Source organism: Tribolium castaneum, chromosome 6 (assembly GCF_031307605.1).
Source record: "Tribolium castaneum strain GA2 chromosome 6, icTriCast1.1, whole genome shotgun sequence".
NCBI lineage: Eukaryota > Metazoa > Arthropoda > Insecta > Coleoptera > Tenebrionidae > Tribolium > Tribolium castaneum.
The window spans coordinates 4350116-4367220 of record NC_087399.1 but is presented as its reverse complement, the minus strand read 5'-3'; the positions used below and the strand labels follow the sequence as shown (position 1 = coordinate 4367220).

Sequence of the window (17105 nt, the reverse complement as noted above, 5' to 3'; positions counted from 1 at the left end):
CATGAATAAAATAAAATTTCCTGAAGCCAAATACTAGCTTAAACAAAACCAATTTGTCTCCATATTTTTTATTCACCTTGTATGTGATTTTAGTTCTTTCTGAGTATATTGCTAATTGTAACTATTTTATTATCTCGAACTTTATTAAAAAATGCTTTTCTTAACATATTTATTAACTTATCCACGATAATTAACAAATGTTAGAATATCTTTCACTTTTTATCATCGATTTAAATGTCTGAGAGTTAACAAAAGACAAGTTTTTTTCTTACTTACCTATCATAAAAGGTATTAGCCAACAGTCGAGTAATTTTATGCAGGTTTATCGATATTAAACAGTAAAATTTTCATTAGAATTTCAACAGTATTTATTTTATTTAAAAACAGTTTTTAATTTTTTTTAATTTTTATTTAAAAACATCAATCTTATAGCAGTTCCAAGAAAGTAACTTTCCCCACTTTCATGTACATCCCCATTACTAGTTTCTCTTTCTTGTTCGTCTCCCAACTTTTCATTTCCTCCACACTCTGATTTATTCACTTATTTATTTTCATTATTAACAAGTTAGGGCTATTGTTATTAAACTACAAGTTGACAAAGTAACTTACACGTAACGTCAACTATTAGAAGCAATATTAATGCAGTACCGTAATGACATGTTATCGAATAATCAATCATGAATGATACATTATTTGCTGCAACTTTGCCTAAGATGGAGACGCTCTATATTCAGTCTGTGTTATTATAGGAAGCACTAGAATTATTCAATGCATTTTAGAGCATTATATTGATACAAATAATTCAACAGTATTGTGTTCTATTTGTACAAGTGATAAGAAACTCAATTTAAAAATTGATTCGTTCCTCATTACTACCTCATAATTACTTAATTGATTTGTCGATACTTTTACCAACAAGTTGTAATTTCCAACCATTACCACTTACAAAAAAAGAAATTACAAGTCGTATGGTCCACAATAATCGCGTTGCATGAATTTTAGCCATTTCTTTCAATGGGCATGTTTTTGTTTGGTGGCAATGCTAATTTTATTTTTTACACTTGAATTTTTCGTTTAGAAATTCAAAATTCCGGAGGAGACGAAAGAGAATGACGGCGGTTTGACGTTAGCTTCAAACGAGAACTTTCGGACCTGACCACGAGCTCGCCCTTTCCACGATGACCCAGTCCCACTACTCTCTGCGATGGAACAACCATCAGACGCACATCCTGGCGGCCTTCGACGCCCTCCTCCAGGCTGAGACCCTCGTGGACGTCACCCTCGTCTGCGCCGAGACGTCCGTGCGCGCCCACAAAGTCGTCCTCAGCGCGTGCTCGCCCTTCTTCCAGCGGATATTCTCGGAGAATCCCTGCAAGCACCCCGTCATCGTCCTCAAGGACTTCAGCGGCTGGGAGGTCCAAGCCATCGTCGATTTTATGTACAAAGGCGAAATCAGCGTGATCCAAGAGCAACTCCAAAGTCTGATCAAGGCCGCCGAGAGCCTCCAAGTGCGGGGGCTGGCCAACCAGGACCCCTTCGGGGTCGACAAAGAGTCCACGTCGATCATTAACCAGACGCCGACGCCCTCGACGTCACCCAACGACTTCGACAGGAATTACTTCGGAAGGTAACAAATCAAAAATTCGGAGGAAATTTGCTAAAGTTAGTCTAGGTTTCCGACTCCTGGAGTGACGGTTCGCACCCCGGGGGAACGTTCGTCCCCCTTTTCGCCCCTGTCGTGTCCGTCGAACTACGAGCCGTCGGTGAAGCTCCCCCACATGTCCCGCCTGTCCTTCCCCGAGTCCCTGCTCCCCCGGCCCGAATGCCAGTCGCCCATCCCCCGGAGGAAGCAGGCGCGGCCGCGGCGGAGGTCCGGCGAGCTGTGCGGCCCCCAGGACCTCACCAAGCCGTCCCCGCCGCCCTCCGAAGACGCCATCCCCGAGAATCTCAGTGTTAAAAAGCCGAAGGAAGACAAGGCGAAAGACGAGGACAAAATTCGGACCCCGGACCCGTCCGGGAGCCCCGAAATGGACCTCAGCATGTCCACCGGAGGCTCCAAGGAGTTCCGGGCTTCGCCACCTGTTAGTCTGCCGCCCACCATCAACATGAAGCAAGAAATTGATAGCCACTCACCTCTACCGTTCCCACCCATGCCGTCGGTTTCCGCACTTGCGATGACTCCTCCGCACAGTAAATGTAAGTTTTTTCGAGAGAATGAGGAAATCGAGGTGGGTGACTCAGCCAACACGAAAATGCAGTAATTGAATATTGCTGCATTGTTATTATCGATGATGAGTGATGAGGTTTGCTTGTTTATGGGATTGTGAACACCCCGTATGTGGAGCGGAGCGAGGTGTGGAGATAAATAATCTTCTAGCGGGTTTGAAGGATTTTTAAGCGCGTTTCAACCAAATATCAATTGAATAGCGGACTACTTGTTGATATTATTCTAACAAGCGTTTTCCAATAACGTACTTGCGATTGTTTACTACTCGAAGGTAGCGGGAAAGAAGCACAATAAAAATGAGCTTTTAATTTTAATAAAAATTCGATTCATACAATGCTTTGTGATTTATTGTAAAATGAACTACTGACCCAGTTTTATTTTTAAATACGTTTGCGTACACAAGAAAACCATCGGCGAACGGTTATAGCAAGATTTTTTCAATGAAAAAATCAAACCGGAAAAAATTCTTAGGCGTATAACGGCTCTTAAAATAAATCGTAAATTTTAATCAATATATTTCGTTTTTTGAATAAAAAAAATTAATTTATTTATGTTTTTAGTAAGCCTTAATTGAGTAGGTACATACAAATCGCAAACATTACAAAAGAGATAAACGGCGTAAATTAAAAAAAAAGAAACATAAAAGAGGAAAAAAAGAAATACCTAAGTAACAATAAATTTTTCATAATAAACTCTTAGTTGCTAAATACCTACTCATTTGACATTACAAAAGAAATATAAGTACCATAACTTCTTGAGGAAACCTGTTTGCAGGAAGAAATGTAACTATGCATTTAATAGAAACAGAAATTGCATTACAAGTAAGATAAAACAATAAAATAGTGTAATTTTTAAAATGTTGTTTAATTTAAGCTAACCATGTCAAGAAAACAAGAAAATTCCAGTGTATTTTTTAGCGTAAATATGAACCTGAAAATTGTGAGCTTGTAGAGACAGGGACGGAGTTAAATTTATAATTTAGAATAAAAAAGTTTACAAAATCAAATGGAACAAAATGCGTGTTCTTGACGTCACATTGAAATTTCCAGTAAAATTTCCAGTAACACGTGACATATTTTAATAAAGAAATCTCAAAATTTATTGAGTAAATTATTAACTTAACTTTTTTTAATTGGTTTAAATGGGAATCAAAACATACGTCAATAATAAACACCATGCAGGTAGTTTTCTTGCATGTAATTTCGCTTATTTTGGTTTGGGAGCTACTGAAGCTGCAGATTTGCGTAAAAATCCTGCAATTGCGGCGATAGCAGGAACGTTTCATTCAATATTGCAGAACCAAGTGAATAAAATAAAACAAGTAAACATAAAAAATTAGAAACTACAATGTTAGCGTAATTTTATGCTTTGGTGGCTTCATTAAAAAACTTAACACTTTTATGTGTTGATTACTTATTACTTTTTTCCGATTTATTTAATTTCTATTATTCCGACGTGATCAAGAGAAACGTTCGTCACGGCAAGTCTTCCACCTTGAAGCAGCAATGTCCTTATGCCTCAAATTTGAAAATTTCAGCCACCATTTCTCGCATTTCTCCAAAAATCCAACCGTGACTGTGATTAATGACGTTCCGATTGGTCACTAACAACGACTTTCCATATTACCCAACTGCCTATTATTTTCCCCTCGTCCAATTAAAAATTTACAACGCGCTGATTTATTGAAATAAAGTTGAATTTTCGGTGCCACCTATTGAATAAGACCGATCCATTTTTAATAAGTTCTTGTGTACTTATTAAAGACGCTTTTCCAAGTTTGAATTATAAATGGGGATGAAATTTTATTTTCGTTATAATTATAAGAAATGTAGCTCGGCGTTTCACGCGAACCATTAATTATTCACCGCGCTGTACTCGCCGATCGACCATCAATGCAAACCGATGGGAGAAATTACGTTTCGTTATTTTCCAGTTTTTGGACTGGACTCGCCCTTGGGGCTCTTCCCCCCGGGGCTGGACGGCTGCCGCAACCCCCTCTTCGACATGACCGACCCCCGGACGACGCCCGACTCCCAGCTCTTCGTCAAGAAAAAAAGTGAGTGCTCTAGCCTTTGGAGCTTGTAGGAAAGACAGTGGGAAAACTAGTTTTAATTTCATTCTGCCACCATTCAGTTTAATGTGTTGCCTAGCCATGTTGCCAAACCAAGCACAGTCATGCCAATGGTTTTTTCAGTGGGCCGGCCCAAGGGCCAGCACTCGGCGCCCCGCGGGGGCCCGCCGCGCTCGTGGACGAACGCCGAGCTGACCGAAGCCCTCCAGCACGTGTGGAACAAGAAGATGACGACGAGTCAGGCGTCCCGCATCTTCGGCATCCCGTACAACTCGCTGCTGATGTACGTGCGCGGCAAGTACGGCAAGAGCCTGAAGCTGGAGCAGCTGCGCAAAGACTGCATCGGGGGGCCCACGCCCTCGATGGACATCCTCAGCATGGGGAACAACAACAACAACTCGTGCAAGAGCGACCGGGACAACGAAGCGATCCAGCCCAACACCAGACCATCCAGCACGGAGGAGCCGCACCCCCAGCCGCCCGTCTTCAACCCCTTCGCGCATAACTTCTACCCCGACTTCGGCACGGGCTTCCCCATCCCGGTCAGCATGATCCATCTGTTGCCGCAGAGCGAAAAGAGCAGGGACCACTACGGGGCCCAACCGCAGGGCGAAGACGACTGCAAAAGCGAGCGGGTGAAGAAGGAGATGGAGGAGGAGGAGATGTTCAGGCCTCCGGCGCTCTCTGTCGACGACAGGAGGGAGCTGGTCCAGCAGAACGGGCAGGACTAAAGAGGGCGCGCGTGTCGAGGCTTAAGGTTCTTTTTGTTTCGGTTGGTTGTTGTTTAAATGTTTATTCTTAGAGTAATAAGCTGTGCTTCCTCATTTTTCTCATTCGTTTCCGGTATTAGAAAGAATGCTCGCCGGGTCGTGGCCCCGCGACCCGGGGTTTTTATAAGACTGATATATCATATTGCCAACGTTCCAACAGTTTAACAGTTTATTTTACAGACTACCACTTTACAGTTCCTCGCATATTTTAATATACAGATTTTATTATACCAGATTTCTATAATATACAAACGGTTTTCTGTTTCGACATTCCTCTACATGCAACAATTTTTCAGCTGCGATATTAGTAACAGTAATTTTTTACACGCGTTTGTACAGTAAACAGATTATAAATAATATTAAACAAGAATATTTTGTTCTACAGAACTCTACTTTCAGTATTTTTGTAACCTGACCCATGAACAGACTATTATACAGATTTTTATACATTTACAGCAGTTAATCGTTGATACTAACGTTGGAACCGACTGATGAAATTCTTTGTTGACGCAACGTTGTGATTGTTACCTAATTTCCCACCTGATTTTTTGGCAAGATGATTGAAAAAGCGGTCTCTCATTCAACCGGACAAGCCTTTAGACTAACATGAAACCCAAAAAACGTTTGTACAAAAATTATGTGTTGACTTAGTGTATTCAACTCGTAGAGCAAATTCGGTGTGTTAATAAACAAATTGTGAAAAATTGTATAAATTTAGGTCATTATAGGTATACGGTCAACAAACAATGTACAAATCTTCTCTCTTTGGCTGCAAGGAAATTCAACCGCTTTTCATCTCGATCGAGTCACGCTAACGTGACACCAGCAATTTTTGTGATAACTATTTTCTTATTGAGTCGGTTTACAGCACTATCACCGCTTGGTGCACTCAAATCACTCGGATTTTGTTCCGTTACGTCCATTGCAGGGTACTAGTGAGTTCAAAAACTTGCAGTTTCAAACAAATTCGATGACACATCACTAGGATAATAATTTCAATAGAATCTCTGTGTGTGATTTCGTTTCTTCGATCCCTCATTGTATGATATTAAAAATGGAAAATAATGTAAATTAGGATTCTTGATAAAATGTGATAACAAGTCGCGTCTGCGGCTCGACATTTGTTAGATATTATATTTAGTAGTAGTTAGGACGGGATTGACAAACGTCTCTTTTCATGTTTTTGGGCGACTTTTGACAGTCTTGTCCGCAAGTGAGATATATGTTACCACTATTCTTCTGTTTATTTATTCGATTCTCCCTCTCTTACGACAAAGGTTGTGCACTTATAGTATTATTTTTCGCTTTTATTTATAATTTTGCGCTTCAGAGTTCCTTGTTTTATCAATAAAGACTCCATGGAAGAACAACTCAGCTACCACCGACTTGCTCTTCCATGCCCTACACGAAATAATACTACAGTAAAATAAAGAAATGGTGCTGGTAATTTTAATTGTTAAGTTGTACATATAACAAACAGACATTCCTATCAAAGTATTATTACTTAATTATTTTGCAAACAAGCAATTTTATTACGAGTTCCTTTTAATTAGTTGTTTTATTTTGTATAGTCGCACGTGTTAGTCGTAGGTTTTGTTTTAGTCGCACGGATCTTATTTATTTATTGTTTTAGCACGAGCACAAAATAGACAATATCAAGTGAAAAATTAGAAAATCCGCGAAATGCAGGGTATTTGATTTTTCCCCTCCCCCAGACAGTACCGATAAATACTCGAGTGCAATATTTTCGAAAAATTCGTTCGTTTTTAAATGTATAAAAGAATTTTCGAAATTCTCAAAAAGGAACGTATCCCTGGCATAATTGTGTATAAAAATTAATGTTGCAATCTGTAAATGGTGCAATTTGTAAAAAAAATAATTACAATAGATAAGAGTAAATATGTTTAAAATCGGGCACCTCGTACCTTTTTACGACTTTAGTTTCACGTGGAATCAAGTTCAAACAGGGTAATTTAAAACAATATCCATAGAGATTTATTTTACAAAACGAAACGAAACTAAATGATCACAATGTATACCAAAAATGAAGCACAGTATACAATTAGATTGTTAGCAAAGTAGTTCGTTGTTGGACACCAACAAACTATTTTGCCACGTACGAGGTGTTAAATATGTGCATTTTACAGCACATAATAATAAGAAACATTGTATTATAAATATGTAGGTACATACATTATACAAAATAGATATTTGATATTTAGGTAGGCCTAGTTTTTGATGATGTTAAAATAAAATTAAATAAAGCTTCGTGAAAACGCACTCTTTTACTCAAAACCTAAACCTGACTTTCATGTTTTTATTTTTCCCATCCTCCTTCTTTGCATATTCCTCCATCGTGAACGGGTTATTTTTATCAAAAGTGTCAAATTCCTCAGCCGAGCAACAAAAACAGCAAATTTCCCAGAAAAAGCTTCGGATTTTCAACCAAACTTTCAATGTTGTGTTGAGAAAAGTGTACAACAGCGGGTTCAAAGCACAGTTGACAATATGCAGTGCCATAAATGCAAAAATACAATACCAGGATGCTTTCATGTCATTGAAACTCGTCCGTGTACTTTTCAAAATCTGGATCGCAAAATACGGCAAACGACACACAATGAACACGACCATTAAAGTAATAATAATCTTGAACGTTCGAATTTTGCGTTCGACCCTTATTTCCTCCTGGCTTTTCTTAACTTCAGTTGTCGAAGAAGAACTTTCGTGGTTATTAGAGTGCGTTTCTTTCTTCAAAGCGCTTGATACGGGCTTGCGGTGTTTCCAGACCAGAGCTGCGATTTTGTAATAGAACCAGAGGAAAACCACGAAAAGGGGTAGGAATATAACGCACACCATAATAATGTAATAGTTACGAAATATACGCTTGTCAGTTGCCAAGATGCAGACCGAGAATATTTCGTTTTCACCAGGAACAGATTCAGCCAAGTAATAAGTGTACAGGGGGTACGAAGCCCAAAAGCTCCCCAACCAGAGCGCTGCAGTGACCAGCAAGCACACCCAAAGCTGGGGGTTCCACCGCTTACTAGTAGCAAAGACAACGTTCCGATACCGGTCCATTGCCACAAACATCAGTGCAACTGAACTTGCCATGACACAGCCCATTTGGCACATTGGTAAAAACTGGCACCAAAACGACCCCAAAGGCTACAACACGGTCACACATTTTTTGTTTCTCTCAACTTGAACTTACCCAAATTCTGGCTTCATGAACGAAGGCGTTCATGTTGGTTATGGCAATTGCCAGGGTTCCGAAAATGTCTGACAAGGCCAATGATGTTATACACGTTTTTTGGAAAATCCGGTAGTTTTTTCGGGTGATGGCATAAATGGCGGCGCAGTTTCCGGTGAGGGAAAAAATTGTGATCACGATGAAAACTCCAAGGAAGATTTTTCTCGTGTTGGTGTCAAGAAGGATGAGGTCTTCATATGTGATGGTGGAGTTGTCGAAAGAGTCGTTGGACATTTGGACGAATCTAAGGCTGATGTAATGTGAATGGCGGTGCGGCAATCACGGCGATAAAATGGCAGTTATTTAATAAAGGTTCATGTAGTTTGGACTAATCTGAATGTAAATATTGAAAACAGTGATTTGTCGTGTTCGGTTTTACATTGAGATAATGAGACAGATATGTGCAATCTGCCGAAATGAATGTCAAAAAAATTAATTTGTATTCCAGAAATATTTGTATTTTTCCCAAATGGAGTTGTAAATTAAATTAAGTAAACTCATATAAGGACGTAATGTTACGTAATTAAAAATCGATTTGATTAAAAAAATCCAAAATTGATTGACACTGTGACCATCGAAGCGCGCGATTACACCATATGTCGAGAAATATGTTTGACAGAGCCACATCCTTTGTCCTTATCCAGAAGTACTGCCATTATCACTCGTTTTGCTAATCTAATTTATTTGCCAGATATCGTAATTGCCCACGTTTCGCATAATGCCTCTAATAATTTTTACGACTACCGGTAAACAACACACTTTACAAAAATATTTATTCTGGAAAATATAAAACTTACAACTGAGTAAAAATAATAAAAATAAATAAACATCTAGCCTCATTCAGGAATCAATGAAAAAACCAAACTAAAAGTCACTCTTGCTTCCTTCTGCAGGACGGTTTCGTATGCACTTGGAGAAGATCATACGACAAGGTTTTCCCTTTTGGCTTTTTGACAGTTACTTGGATTATGTAATTGCGACCGGGCTTTAGCTGATTTATTGTTTTGTAAACCACAGGTCTGCAAAAAAAATATCAAAAATTGAAGATAATGGAAAGGACAACAAACAACTCTTTGTAATTTTTCTCATCTGTGCAAAATTTCACAGCAAAGTCGACTGATTTTTTCAAGCGACTTTCAAGCCCGCATTGGTTGGGCATTCTGTAGTCTTCCATCTCCCGGATTTTTCCTTCGGTTGCCGAAAGGCAGTAATGGGCACTTTTCTGCCCTGGCGCTGCCATCCAAGCTACTGTCACACTATCACAAGTGGTCAAACCCTTGTATTCTGTCACTTTGAGGGTTTGGGGCATGTTTGGTAAGGGAATTTTGGTCGGAAACCGTGTGGTTGCATAAATCTAAAACGATTTGTGAAGTGTGAACATTACAACAATTCAGTTACTTCAACTCCCGATGTCTTCTTCAATTCTTCGCGGTTCAGGGCATAAATCTTGATGTAGTACCGGGCGAACTGTACTGGATTTTTTATAGTGATTCTGCCGAAACTTTTGACTCGTTTCGGTGGTACCACCGTTGCGTTTTTTAATGTTACTTCGATATCAATCGCACCCCCACATGGGATCACGAATAAGTCTAGACTCTCCGTTGCATTAACAACTTTGTAGCGAAAAACTGCTTTTCCGTCGAGTTTTTTTAAATTGGCAAACGTGGCTTTCCCGTCTTTGAGACTGGTGTGTCTGAACCGGCCGTCGAAAACTGAAGATATGGTCCCGTAAGGGTACGTAAAATTCGATTGGTTGTTGATCGCGAAGACGCTAAAGTAGTACTTTTGGCTGTGCTTTAAACCAGTGATGGTGTGATGGGTCTTGCGGCCAACACAAGCCACAGCCAGTGCTGGGTCCTGTTGTGCGGCACACAGCGACCCAACGGGCGGCTTGGTACCCACCACCAGACAATAGTCGGTACCTTGCGGGTCCACCAGGCTGGAAAAAACCGCAGCTTTCGAAACATTGTAGCACATAGTAACAATTTCCCCCTTCATTACTAACCCATCGGCGTGCGTTCTCGCAACGTCCGCCATAAATTTTCTCACTTGAGAAACCTCTCCGGAAAAAATCTCCAGATCATAATGAACTAATTCTGATTCAGAGAGCGAAATCAATTAGAATCGCTAAAGCGACTGCATTTCGCCATATTAATCACCTCGATCCTGACCTAGCCAACCATACGTACTCACATACCTCGGATTCCACTTCACAGTTAGCCGCTTCCCTTTCTGGCGCTTGAGCAGACGGACTTTGGAGAATTTGGCGCTCTGGAGCGCTTGGGGTCCGCCACGCTCCGTGCTTATGTAGATGTGGGCCAGGGTGGCGGATTCTGGGGCCAGCAGGGTGAGCGTGTACACGCCCTGGCTGGGAGACGGCACATGGTAGGTGTCCATGGAGTGGGTGTGCAGCATGGTGGTGTTATCCGGCCCGAAGGACCAAAAAATGGGCGACGTGCACGCCGTGAGGGTGACGGACAGCGCGCCGTGGGCGCTGGGCGATGTGTACGAGTAACTGTCAGAAAATTAAGTTCTTTATAACACATTACTAATATATTCTGTTCTGATTTTAAAAACAAATTTTTTTTTGGAGTATATTCATCATTAATTGACCATTTAGATCCGATTTTTTCAATGCGAATTGAAAAATTCGGCAATTGTGGCGATGGATTCGATAAATGCAGATGCGCATCAATTGGTGATCCACTTTTTGTGGCACGAGATCTGCGTCCGCATTACGTATGTTCTTGTCGATCGATCTTTCGACTGGTTTATAATTAAATATGTCACAAAGTGACACCGCTCTAAATCTCTCGCCTAATGCATAATGGATGTGATGTAAATGGCAATCGTTTGCAGTTTTGTAGACTTTTACGTCTTCGTTCGGTCATAAAGTGTCTAATTGTTTCGCCGCGGCCTCTGAAACGTCTCAATACGCCGCCCGAAATAACGAATACTAATCAGCGACCGTTATATTTTTTTGAGAATCTCGCAAATGTTTTGGCATCGCATGTCGATATATTATTGCTTTAATGGTCGCCTATGATGTCGCGAAACAAACACTATATTTTATTAAAGTGACAGTTTTAATGGTGTCCCGAACCAGATTCAAAAGAAATCATTTTAAATTTAATTACACAAGGACAGGAAAAATGGCAGTTTCGCAGAAAAACGTCACCTGCCACCGTTATAAATTACACAAAGGGGAAACAAAGGCACCAACGAAATGAGGGTTAAGATTCGTTGGTCCATGGCAGAAATCGCGGTCAGCCGCCATAAACAAAGCCCTCCCGCTCCCCAAGCCCATAAACCGCGCCGTCTTCTAAAAATATTTACTCGAATGTGCAAATAAACCCAAACAGCGAACAGAGCCGCGATTATTAAGCGTCGACAGATGGACGAAAAGACCTAGACCTAGGCCACGGCGACGCACGTTGCGACTGCTCAGGGTCGTACTCGCCTTTTGTTGCGGCCGGCGGGCAGCCCGACGGTGACCTGGAGGTCGGCGGGCAGGGAGTCGTTGGTGTGGAGCTGGAGGACGGGCAGTTTGGGCTCCTTCTTGCGGCAGCAGCTGCTGGGGAGCAGCACCGAAATGGAGTGCAGGACCAACAGGGTGCTCAGCAAACGGGCCACCATCTGAAAGTACGGGCCTGGTGATACATTTGAATGACAATAGGCCGGATTTGTTAATAAATTCCGATTTGTTGTTAAGTATGTAGGTATGCGCGGTTGCTAATGTTGAAATATTGTTATATTTATTAATTCCTAACGGGAATAGAAACGAGGAAGTGCTTATCCTTGCCCGGATGACGGTGAAAGTGTAGCTTTGTTATTGGACGGGTGACAAATGCCGGAATTTTATTGGGTTAATTTGAATTGATTGTGAATAGGCTCGGCGCTGATTGGCCGAGTCGCTGCCATGTAGCTTAAGCTTCATTTGGACGTCCATTTCACTGCGAATAAATAAATAAACCAATTTGCAAGCTAAATGAACTCAAAGTGTTTACGTTTCCACTATTATTTTTTAGCCTGAATTTAGTCGTATATCCTGCGATAGCCGGGTGGGCTAAAAGTATCTCATTTTTTGCACTACAGAAAATACGAATATAACTTTTTTACTTTTCACATTGCATATAAAATTCAGAACTAATTAAAATTAATATAAAAATATTAAAAACTGCCAAAGTATCTACTGTTCCCGTTATTGTAGGTTCCCCCGAGCCTCTGGAAAACAATTTGGCCATGTTTAATATATTTTTAATTTTTATGAGCAACTTTTTAAAAAATTGTTTCCTAGTTAATCTAGGTAGTGTGATTAAAAATCTTAAAGAATTCTGTTGGCCCCTAAACGGTGTTTCGATTTTTCTTCTACCTTAAAAACGACAGAATCTTTTAAAATGTTAATTTTTAAATATACCTTAAAAACAGGGCAAAATGCTTTAAAAAAAACAAAGTGTTCTGAGGGGGCCTTCTTACTACTTTTCTGAGAGACTATTATCCAGTTTTTCAGATTTAGAAAAAAATACTTTTAACGGGCTAAAATACGTGAGAAAACTACTGAAAAAAAATTTTGTTAAAGACGAACTAATGAAGGTAAAAAAGCTTCGCGTATGTAGTTAAAATAATTTAATAATTACAAGTTCAGTAATTACAAATTTTTGATTTTGCTTGCAGTGATGAGAAATTAACAGTATCATTCAATTTATTAGCTTCTCAAAATAAGAAAAAAAAAAAAATGACAAAATTTGCCAGATCCTTATTTTGAATGAGTTTCAAAACTCATTACAGAATAAACTAAACGCGTATTATAACTTATAAGTTAAAAAAAATAATAGCAAACAACAATCAATTAAAATTTAATTAAAATTTATATGTTTTTACTTACTAATAATTATTACCACTGTAATATAACTTGTTAAAAATTTTATAAAAATCATTATTCGACAATGGAGATTTATGTAAATTGAAAATTTTCTTAATTAACGAACGAAAATTACGATATCAGTTCATCTAAACTCCCATCACTTTCAATACACTAATTTAATTAGGCAAATTATGAATAATTAGTTAACAGGTAGTGTCTCGCGGCATTCAGGCCTTCGATAGTCACTTGTTTGAACTAATTAATTCCAATTAAGCCATTCAACAGCCGGCCCAATAAAACTAATTAGATTTAAATTAGCTCTTAATTAATGCAAAACTCATCATTAACCATCTAAAAAAATCAAACACTGCGCAATATTCCCGGAAAACCTCGTATCACCGAAACCCAAGAATCGCACTTGTTAATCTGAAGCCACACATAGATCTCATTACTCGCTTCAGCAGAAATTTCCCTCTAATTAGATTACCTTGACCTTAACGTCCCGAAAAAGCACCACACAATTGTCACTTTTCAGCTTCAGGCCTGAAAGCTCACTGCCTGTAATTTCTTTCAGCGGACTCCTTGCCCGTTACAATAGTGTTTCATGCCGGCCTCCGAGTCCTTAGAGTCCCCTCTCCGCACGCTTCTTCACCTGCCCCCTCCTGTTTACAAATTCATTCAGGAGAAATGAGTAAATTTAAACGCGCCACGGATGTCCAACTTTGTGGAGCGGCGGCCTTCTTGCGAAAATTAGGAGATGTCAGAATGCACCAAGGGGGCACTTAGTGGCACATGACAACCAGAAAAAACGAAAAATCAAGCCGAAACGTGCACGGTTTCACACAGCGCTTTCTTTTGAAGGTTTTGCGTAAATTCTTCAAAGCATTACACAATATTTGTAAATAAACGTCTGCATTTCTTGAAATAGCAAGGTTTCGAGTTCCAAAATATTGTTACAGTTTTAATTAGCCAACGCTTTTTTCTGTCAGTCTCGTTGTAACGTCCGCCGGCCCCCCAATTACCACACCTCCAAATTTTCCCATTTCAAGTGTCAGGACCCTCCTCTCGTTGGCCGAGCCGAGACAGAGCAACTCTGTTGCAGCCCCTTTCCGAGTCTGGAGCCGGGGCCCCAAAAAAGCGACACTCTTTGATTTATCTGTCAAGGTGCCGTCTCTGTATATGGCCGAAATTTCGCAAAGTGTATCAATCAAAGGCGAAGTTTTTGATAAATAAAACATCGGGCCATGAGAAGAGACCACACGCGCGCTCGAAATTCGCGCGTTTTCCCTTCTCGGGACTTTGCTTCGAATTGCAATTAATTTGCGTCGGTTTGCCCATAAAGTGTAATGGGCGCTTTCTGGAGCACCGTAATGATCGATGGGTGGGTACCACAAATTAGGGGTAATTTGCCTAAATGTGGACGTCGGATTGATCGATTGGCGGCAATTTTATGGTAATGAAACCGCGGCCTAAACTATTTTTTCACTTGCCGGTGCGTCTAAACCAAACGATCGAGTTATTTATGCAAATGCCGGACGAATATAGATCTAGGGACAGGCCATCCAGCGTTCGATAACAAATGTGGAGGTCCTTCACTCTCGTTAAGCGATCCATTATTTCGTTGTAACGTGAAACTGTCCATATCAAAGGTCAAAAGTACCATCATTTCGTTGCGGCTTATGTAATTTATATTATTGCGGGTGGCATGGGCCAGGTGTGCTCGACTCATAATTCTCACGCACGGATCTGAGGATTTTGCCACTTAGTTTATTCATTCAAAGGTGAGATGTTGATGGGGCTGGTGACAAAACCGACCGAAATATTATATTTCGGGTTTAGGTGTGACCGAGAGCTCGCCGGTTCTTTGCAAATTAGCCTTCGCGAGACAAACGCTGGCTTTGTTCACGCGCTTCAAAAGGTGGAGACAAATAACCGCGATTTTATCAAATGTCAAGCACACAAATCTTTGACAATAAACAATAACTCCGGTTTTGTCAATGACTCTCTCCACTGTGTTGACTCCACGGCGTTATCAGTGTTATAAAAATAATCCCTTTGCAAATTACGACATTAAAGCAATTAGATTGTCAAGTACGAGGGAATGCTATCTCGACAGTTCACCCTTATCAGAGATCAATTGCCATCCAATAGCTCTTTTATCAGATTAGCCGACCATGGGCGCAAGCCAATTAATTTTTGGGTCAGTTGATCAAACCTTGTCCAACAATGGGCAACGACTGCGAGATCAGCCAAGTCAAAGCGTCACAGACCGCAGAACAACAGAGCAATTGCGTCCTCCCGGACTCTCTTGATATTTTAACGCCTTTCTCAAGACACATTTTTACCGGGATTTATGTCGCAGTTTCAGTGGTGTCGCTTGTGGGCAACTGTGCGGCGATTTATTCCATCACTAAGAGGTGAAACAGTCAACACCCAAAACGAAATACAATTTGGTTGCTTTTCAGGAAGTATCGGTTCGTCCAAAAAACCTGCATCATTTCACTTGCCATTTCGGATATTCTGAGCACTGTTGTCATCGGGACCAACAATTTGGAAACATTCTCGCACGAGTTGCTCGTTTGGGTGTGGAAAATAATCGTTAAAATTGTTTGTAATGAATCCAATTCCAGACTTTGGGATCATTTCTCTGCTCTTTTATCCCGATGTGCCAAATGGTCGGAATCACTGCAAGCTCCACAGCTCTGGTGTTCATCGCCATGGACCGCTACAGAAACGTGGTCCACGCCCTAAGCAAACGCTGGAACCCTCCGCCACTGCACTGTCTCACAGTAACAGTCATTTTGTGGCTTATTAGTTTCGGAATCTCGTACCCACTGTACGATTTCTTCATTCAAGAAGACGTCACGATTGTGTATGTCACTGGTACCGAAAATTTCACTTTCGTCGACGCTAAAGTGTGCGTCAGCTTCGATAAAGACAACATGAAGACGTACTACATTGTAATGGTGATTCTGATTTTTTTGCCGCTACTGATGATTTTCTTGTGGTTTTACTACAATATCGCGTCTCTCGTTTGGAAACACCGAAAACCGGTCACGAGCTCGTTTCAGAATGAATCCTCCGCTGTGGAAAACTCCTCCTCGCATCTTGAAGTCAAAATGAAGAGTGTTAAGAACGTGGGGAAAAATCGCAACATAAGAGTTGAACGCAAGATTCGCACGTTTAAAGTTCTGGTGACCTTAATGCTGGTTTTTATCATTTGCCGATTGCCGTATTTTACTGTTTTCATTCTGAAATTGTCACTGACTGACGATTATGGTCTGTGGACTTGGTATCTGAATTATGCTTTCATGGCTTTGCATATTCTGAATTGTTGTCTGAATCCGCTGTTGTACACTTTCTTGAACCAGACGTTGACAGTTTGGATTAAAGTGAAAAAGGGAATCAAAGATTTTACATGGGAAGTTTGTTGCTTTTGCTTTTCCAATGCCGAATTTGACGCGTTTGAAAGGGAAAATCCATTTATAATCAATGATTATAACAGGAACGGGCGAAATTCCAAAGTTAAATTTGAAGAAAATGTGCAAGAAATCGAAGCCAAATATTAATGCAGCTATTTCATTTTGATTAATGATTAAGAAAAGTATCGAACAATTAAATAACTTTATTTTTATTTGAATGAATATCTATATTATACTCTTTGTGCTTTCTAGAAACAACATTATGTATTATTTATTTGAAAATCTATGTATTATTAATAAAAAAATTAAACTCATTAAGCTTGTTTTATTTTACCACCTTATCTGTTGAAACATTATGTTATTGTCATGGATTTCAAAACAGTTTTTTTTAAATAAACGATTGTGTATGTCGCTGGTACCGAAAATTTCACTTTCGTCGACGCTAAAGTGTGCGTCAGCTTCGATAAAGACAACATGAAGACGTACTACATTGTAATGGTG

At 40.2% G+C, this 17105-nt stretch overlaps 4 protein-coding genes across 10 annotated transcripts in view; 2 read left to right on the top strand and 2 right to left on the bottom strand.

The window, feature by feature from the left end:
- lov (jim lovell) overlaps positions 1-7344 on the top strand; it is a 59598-nt gene extending 52254 nt beyond the window's left edge. For 4 of the 5 annotated variants that reach the window (XM_008198863.3, XM_008198859.3, XM_008198860.3 and 1 more), the window contains 4 exons: positions 1079-1627; positions 1673-2196; positions 4161-4283; positions 4422-7344. In XM_008198863.3, the coding sequence (XP_008197085.1) occupies positions 1179-1627; positions 1673-2196; positions 4161-4283; positions 4422-5029 (1704 nt within the window). In that variant the 5' untranslated portion in view covers positions 1079-1178 and the 3' untranslated portion in view covers positions 5030-7344. The remainder of the gene's footprint in view (positions 1-1078; positions 1628-1672; positions 2197-4160; positions 4284-4421) is intronic. The other variant, XM_064357350.1, reaches the window with a different exon arrangement.
- Positions 5967-8957, bottom strand: LOC659737 (QRFP-like peptide receptor). The gene is made up of 2 exons (XM_966014.4): positions 8280-8957; positions 5967-8233 (listed from the first exon to the last, which is right to left on the bottom strand). The coding sequence occupies exons 1-2, from the start codon at positions 8550-8552 to the stop codon at positions 7358-7360; spliced, it is 1149 nt and encodes a 382-aa protein (XP_971107.1). The 5' UTR covers positions 8553-8957; the 3' UTR covers positions 5967-7357.
- Positions 8958-9077: 120 nt separating this feature from the next.
- On the bottom strand, positions 9078-13820 carry LOC659803 (protein NDNF). Of its 3 annotated transcripts, XM_064357352.1 has the most exons (7): positions 12326-12672; positions 12089-12271; positions 11779-11954; positions 10516-10833; positions 9717-10257; positions 9386-9672; positions 9078-9337 (listed from the first exon to the last, which is right to left on the bottom strand). In XM_064357352.1, exons 3-7 carry the CDS (start codon positions 11952-11954, stop codon positions 9190-9192), a joined length of 1470 nt encoding a protein of 489 aa, XP_064213422.1. In that variant the 5' UTR covers positions 12089-12271; positions 12326-12672; the 3' UTR covers positions 9078-9189. The 3 variants fall into 3 exon arrangements, with proteins under 3 accessions (XP_064213422.1, XP_015838220.1, XP_008197087.1); XM_015982734.2 differs by lacking the exons at positions 12089-12271; positions 12326-12672 and adding an exon at positions 13670-13820; XM_008198865.3 differs by lacking the exons at positions 12089-12271; positions 12326-12672 and adding an exon at positions 13670-13820 and having other exon boundaries at positions 9389-9672.
- A 1548-nt stretch (positions 13821-15368) lies between these two features.
- Positions 15369-16864, top strand: LOC659872 (QRFP-like peptide receptor). The gene is made up of 3 exons (XM_015982821.2): positions 15369-15599; positions 15648-15765; positions 15813-16864. Exons 1-3 carry the CDS (start codon positions 15409-15411, stop codon positions 16749-16751), a joined length of 1248 nt encoding a protein of 415 aa, XP_015838307.1. The 5' UTR covers positions 15369-15408; the 3' UTR covers positions 16752-16864.
- Positions 16865-17105: the final 241 nt, after the last annotated feature.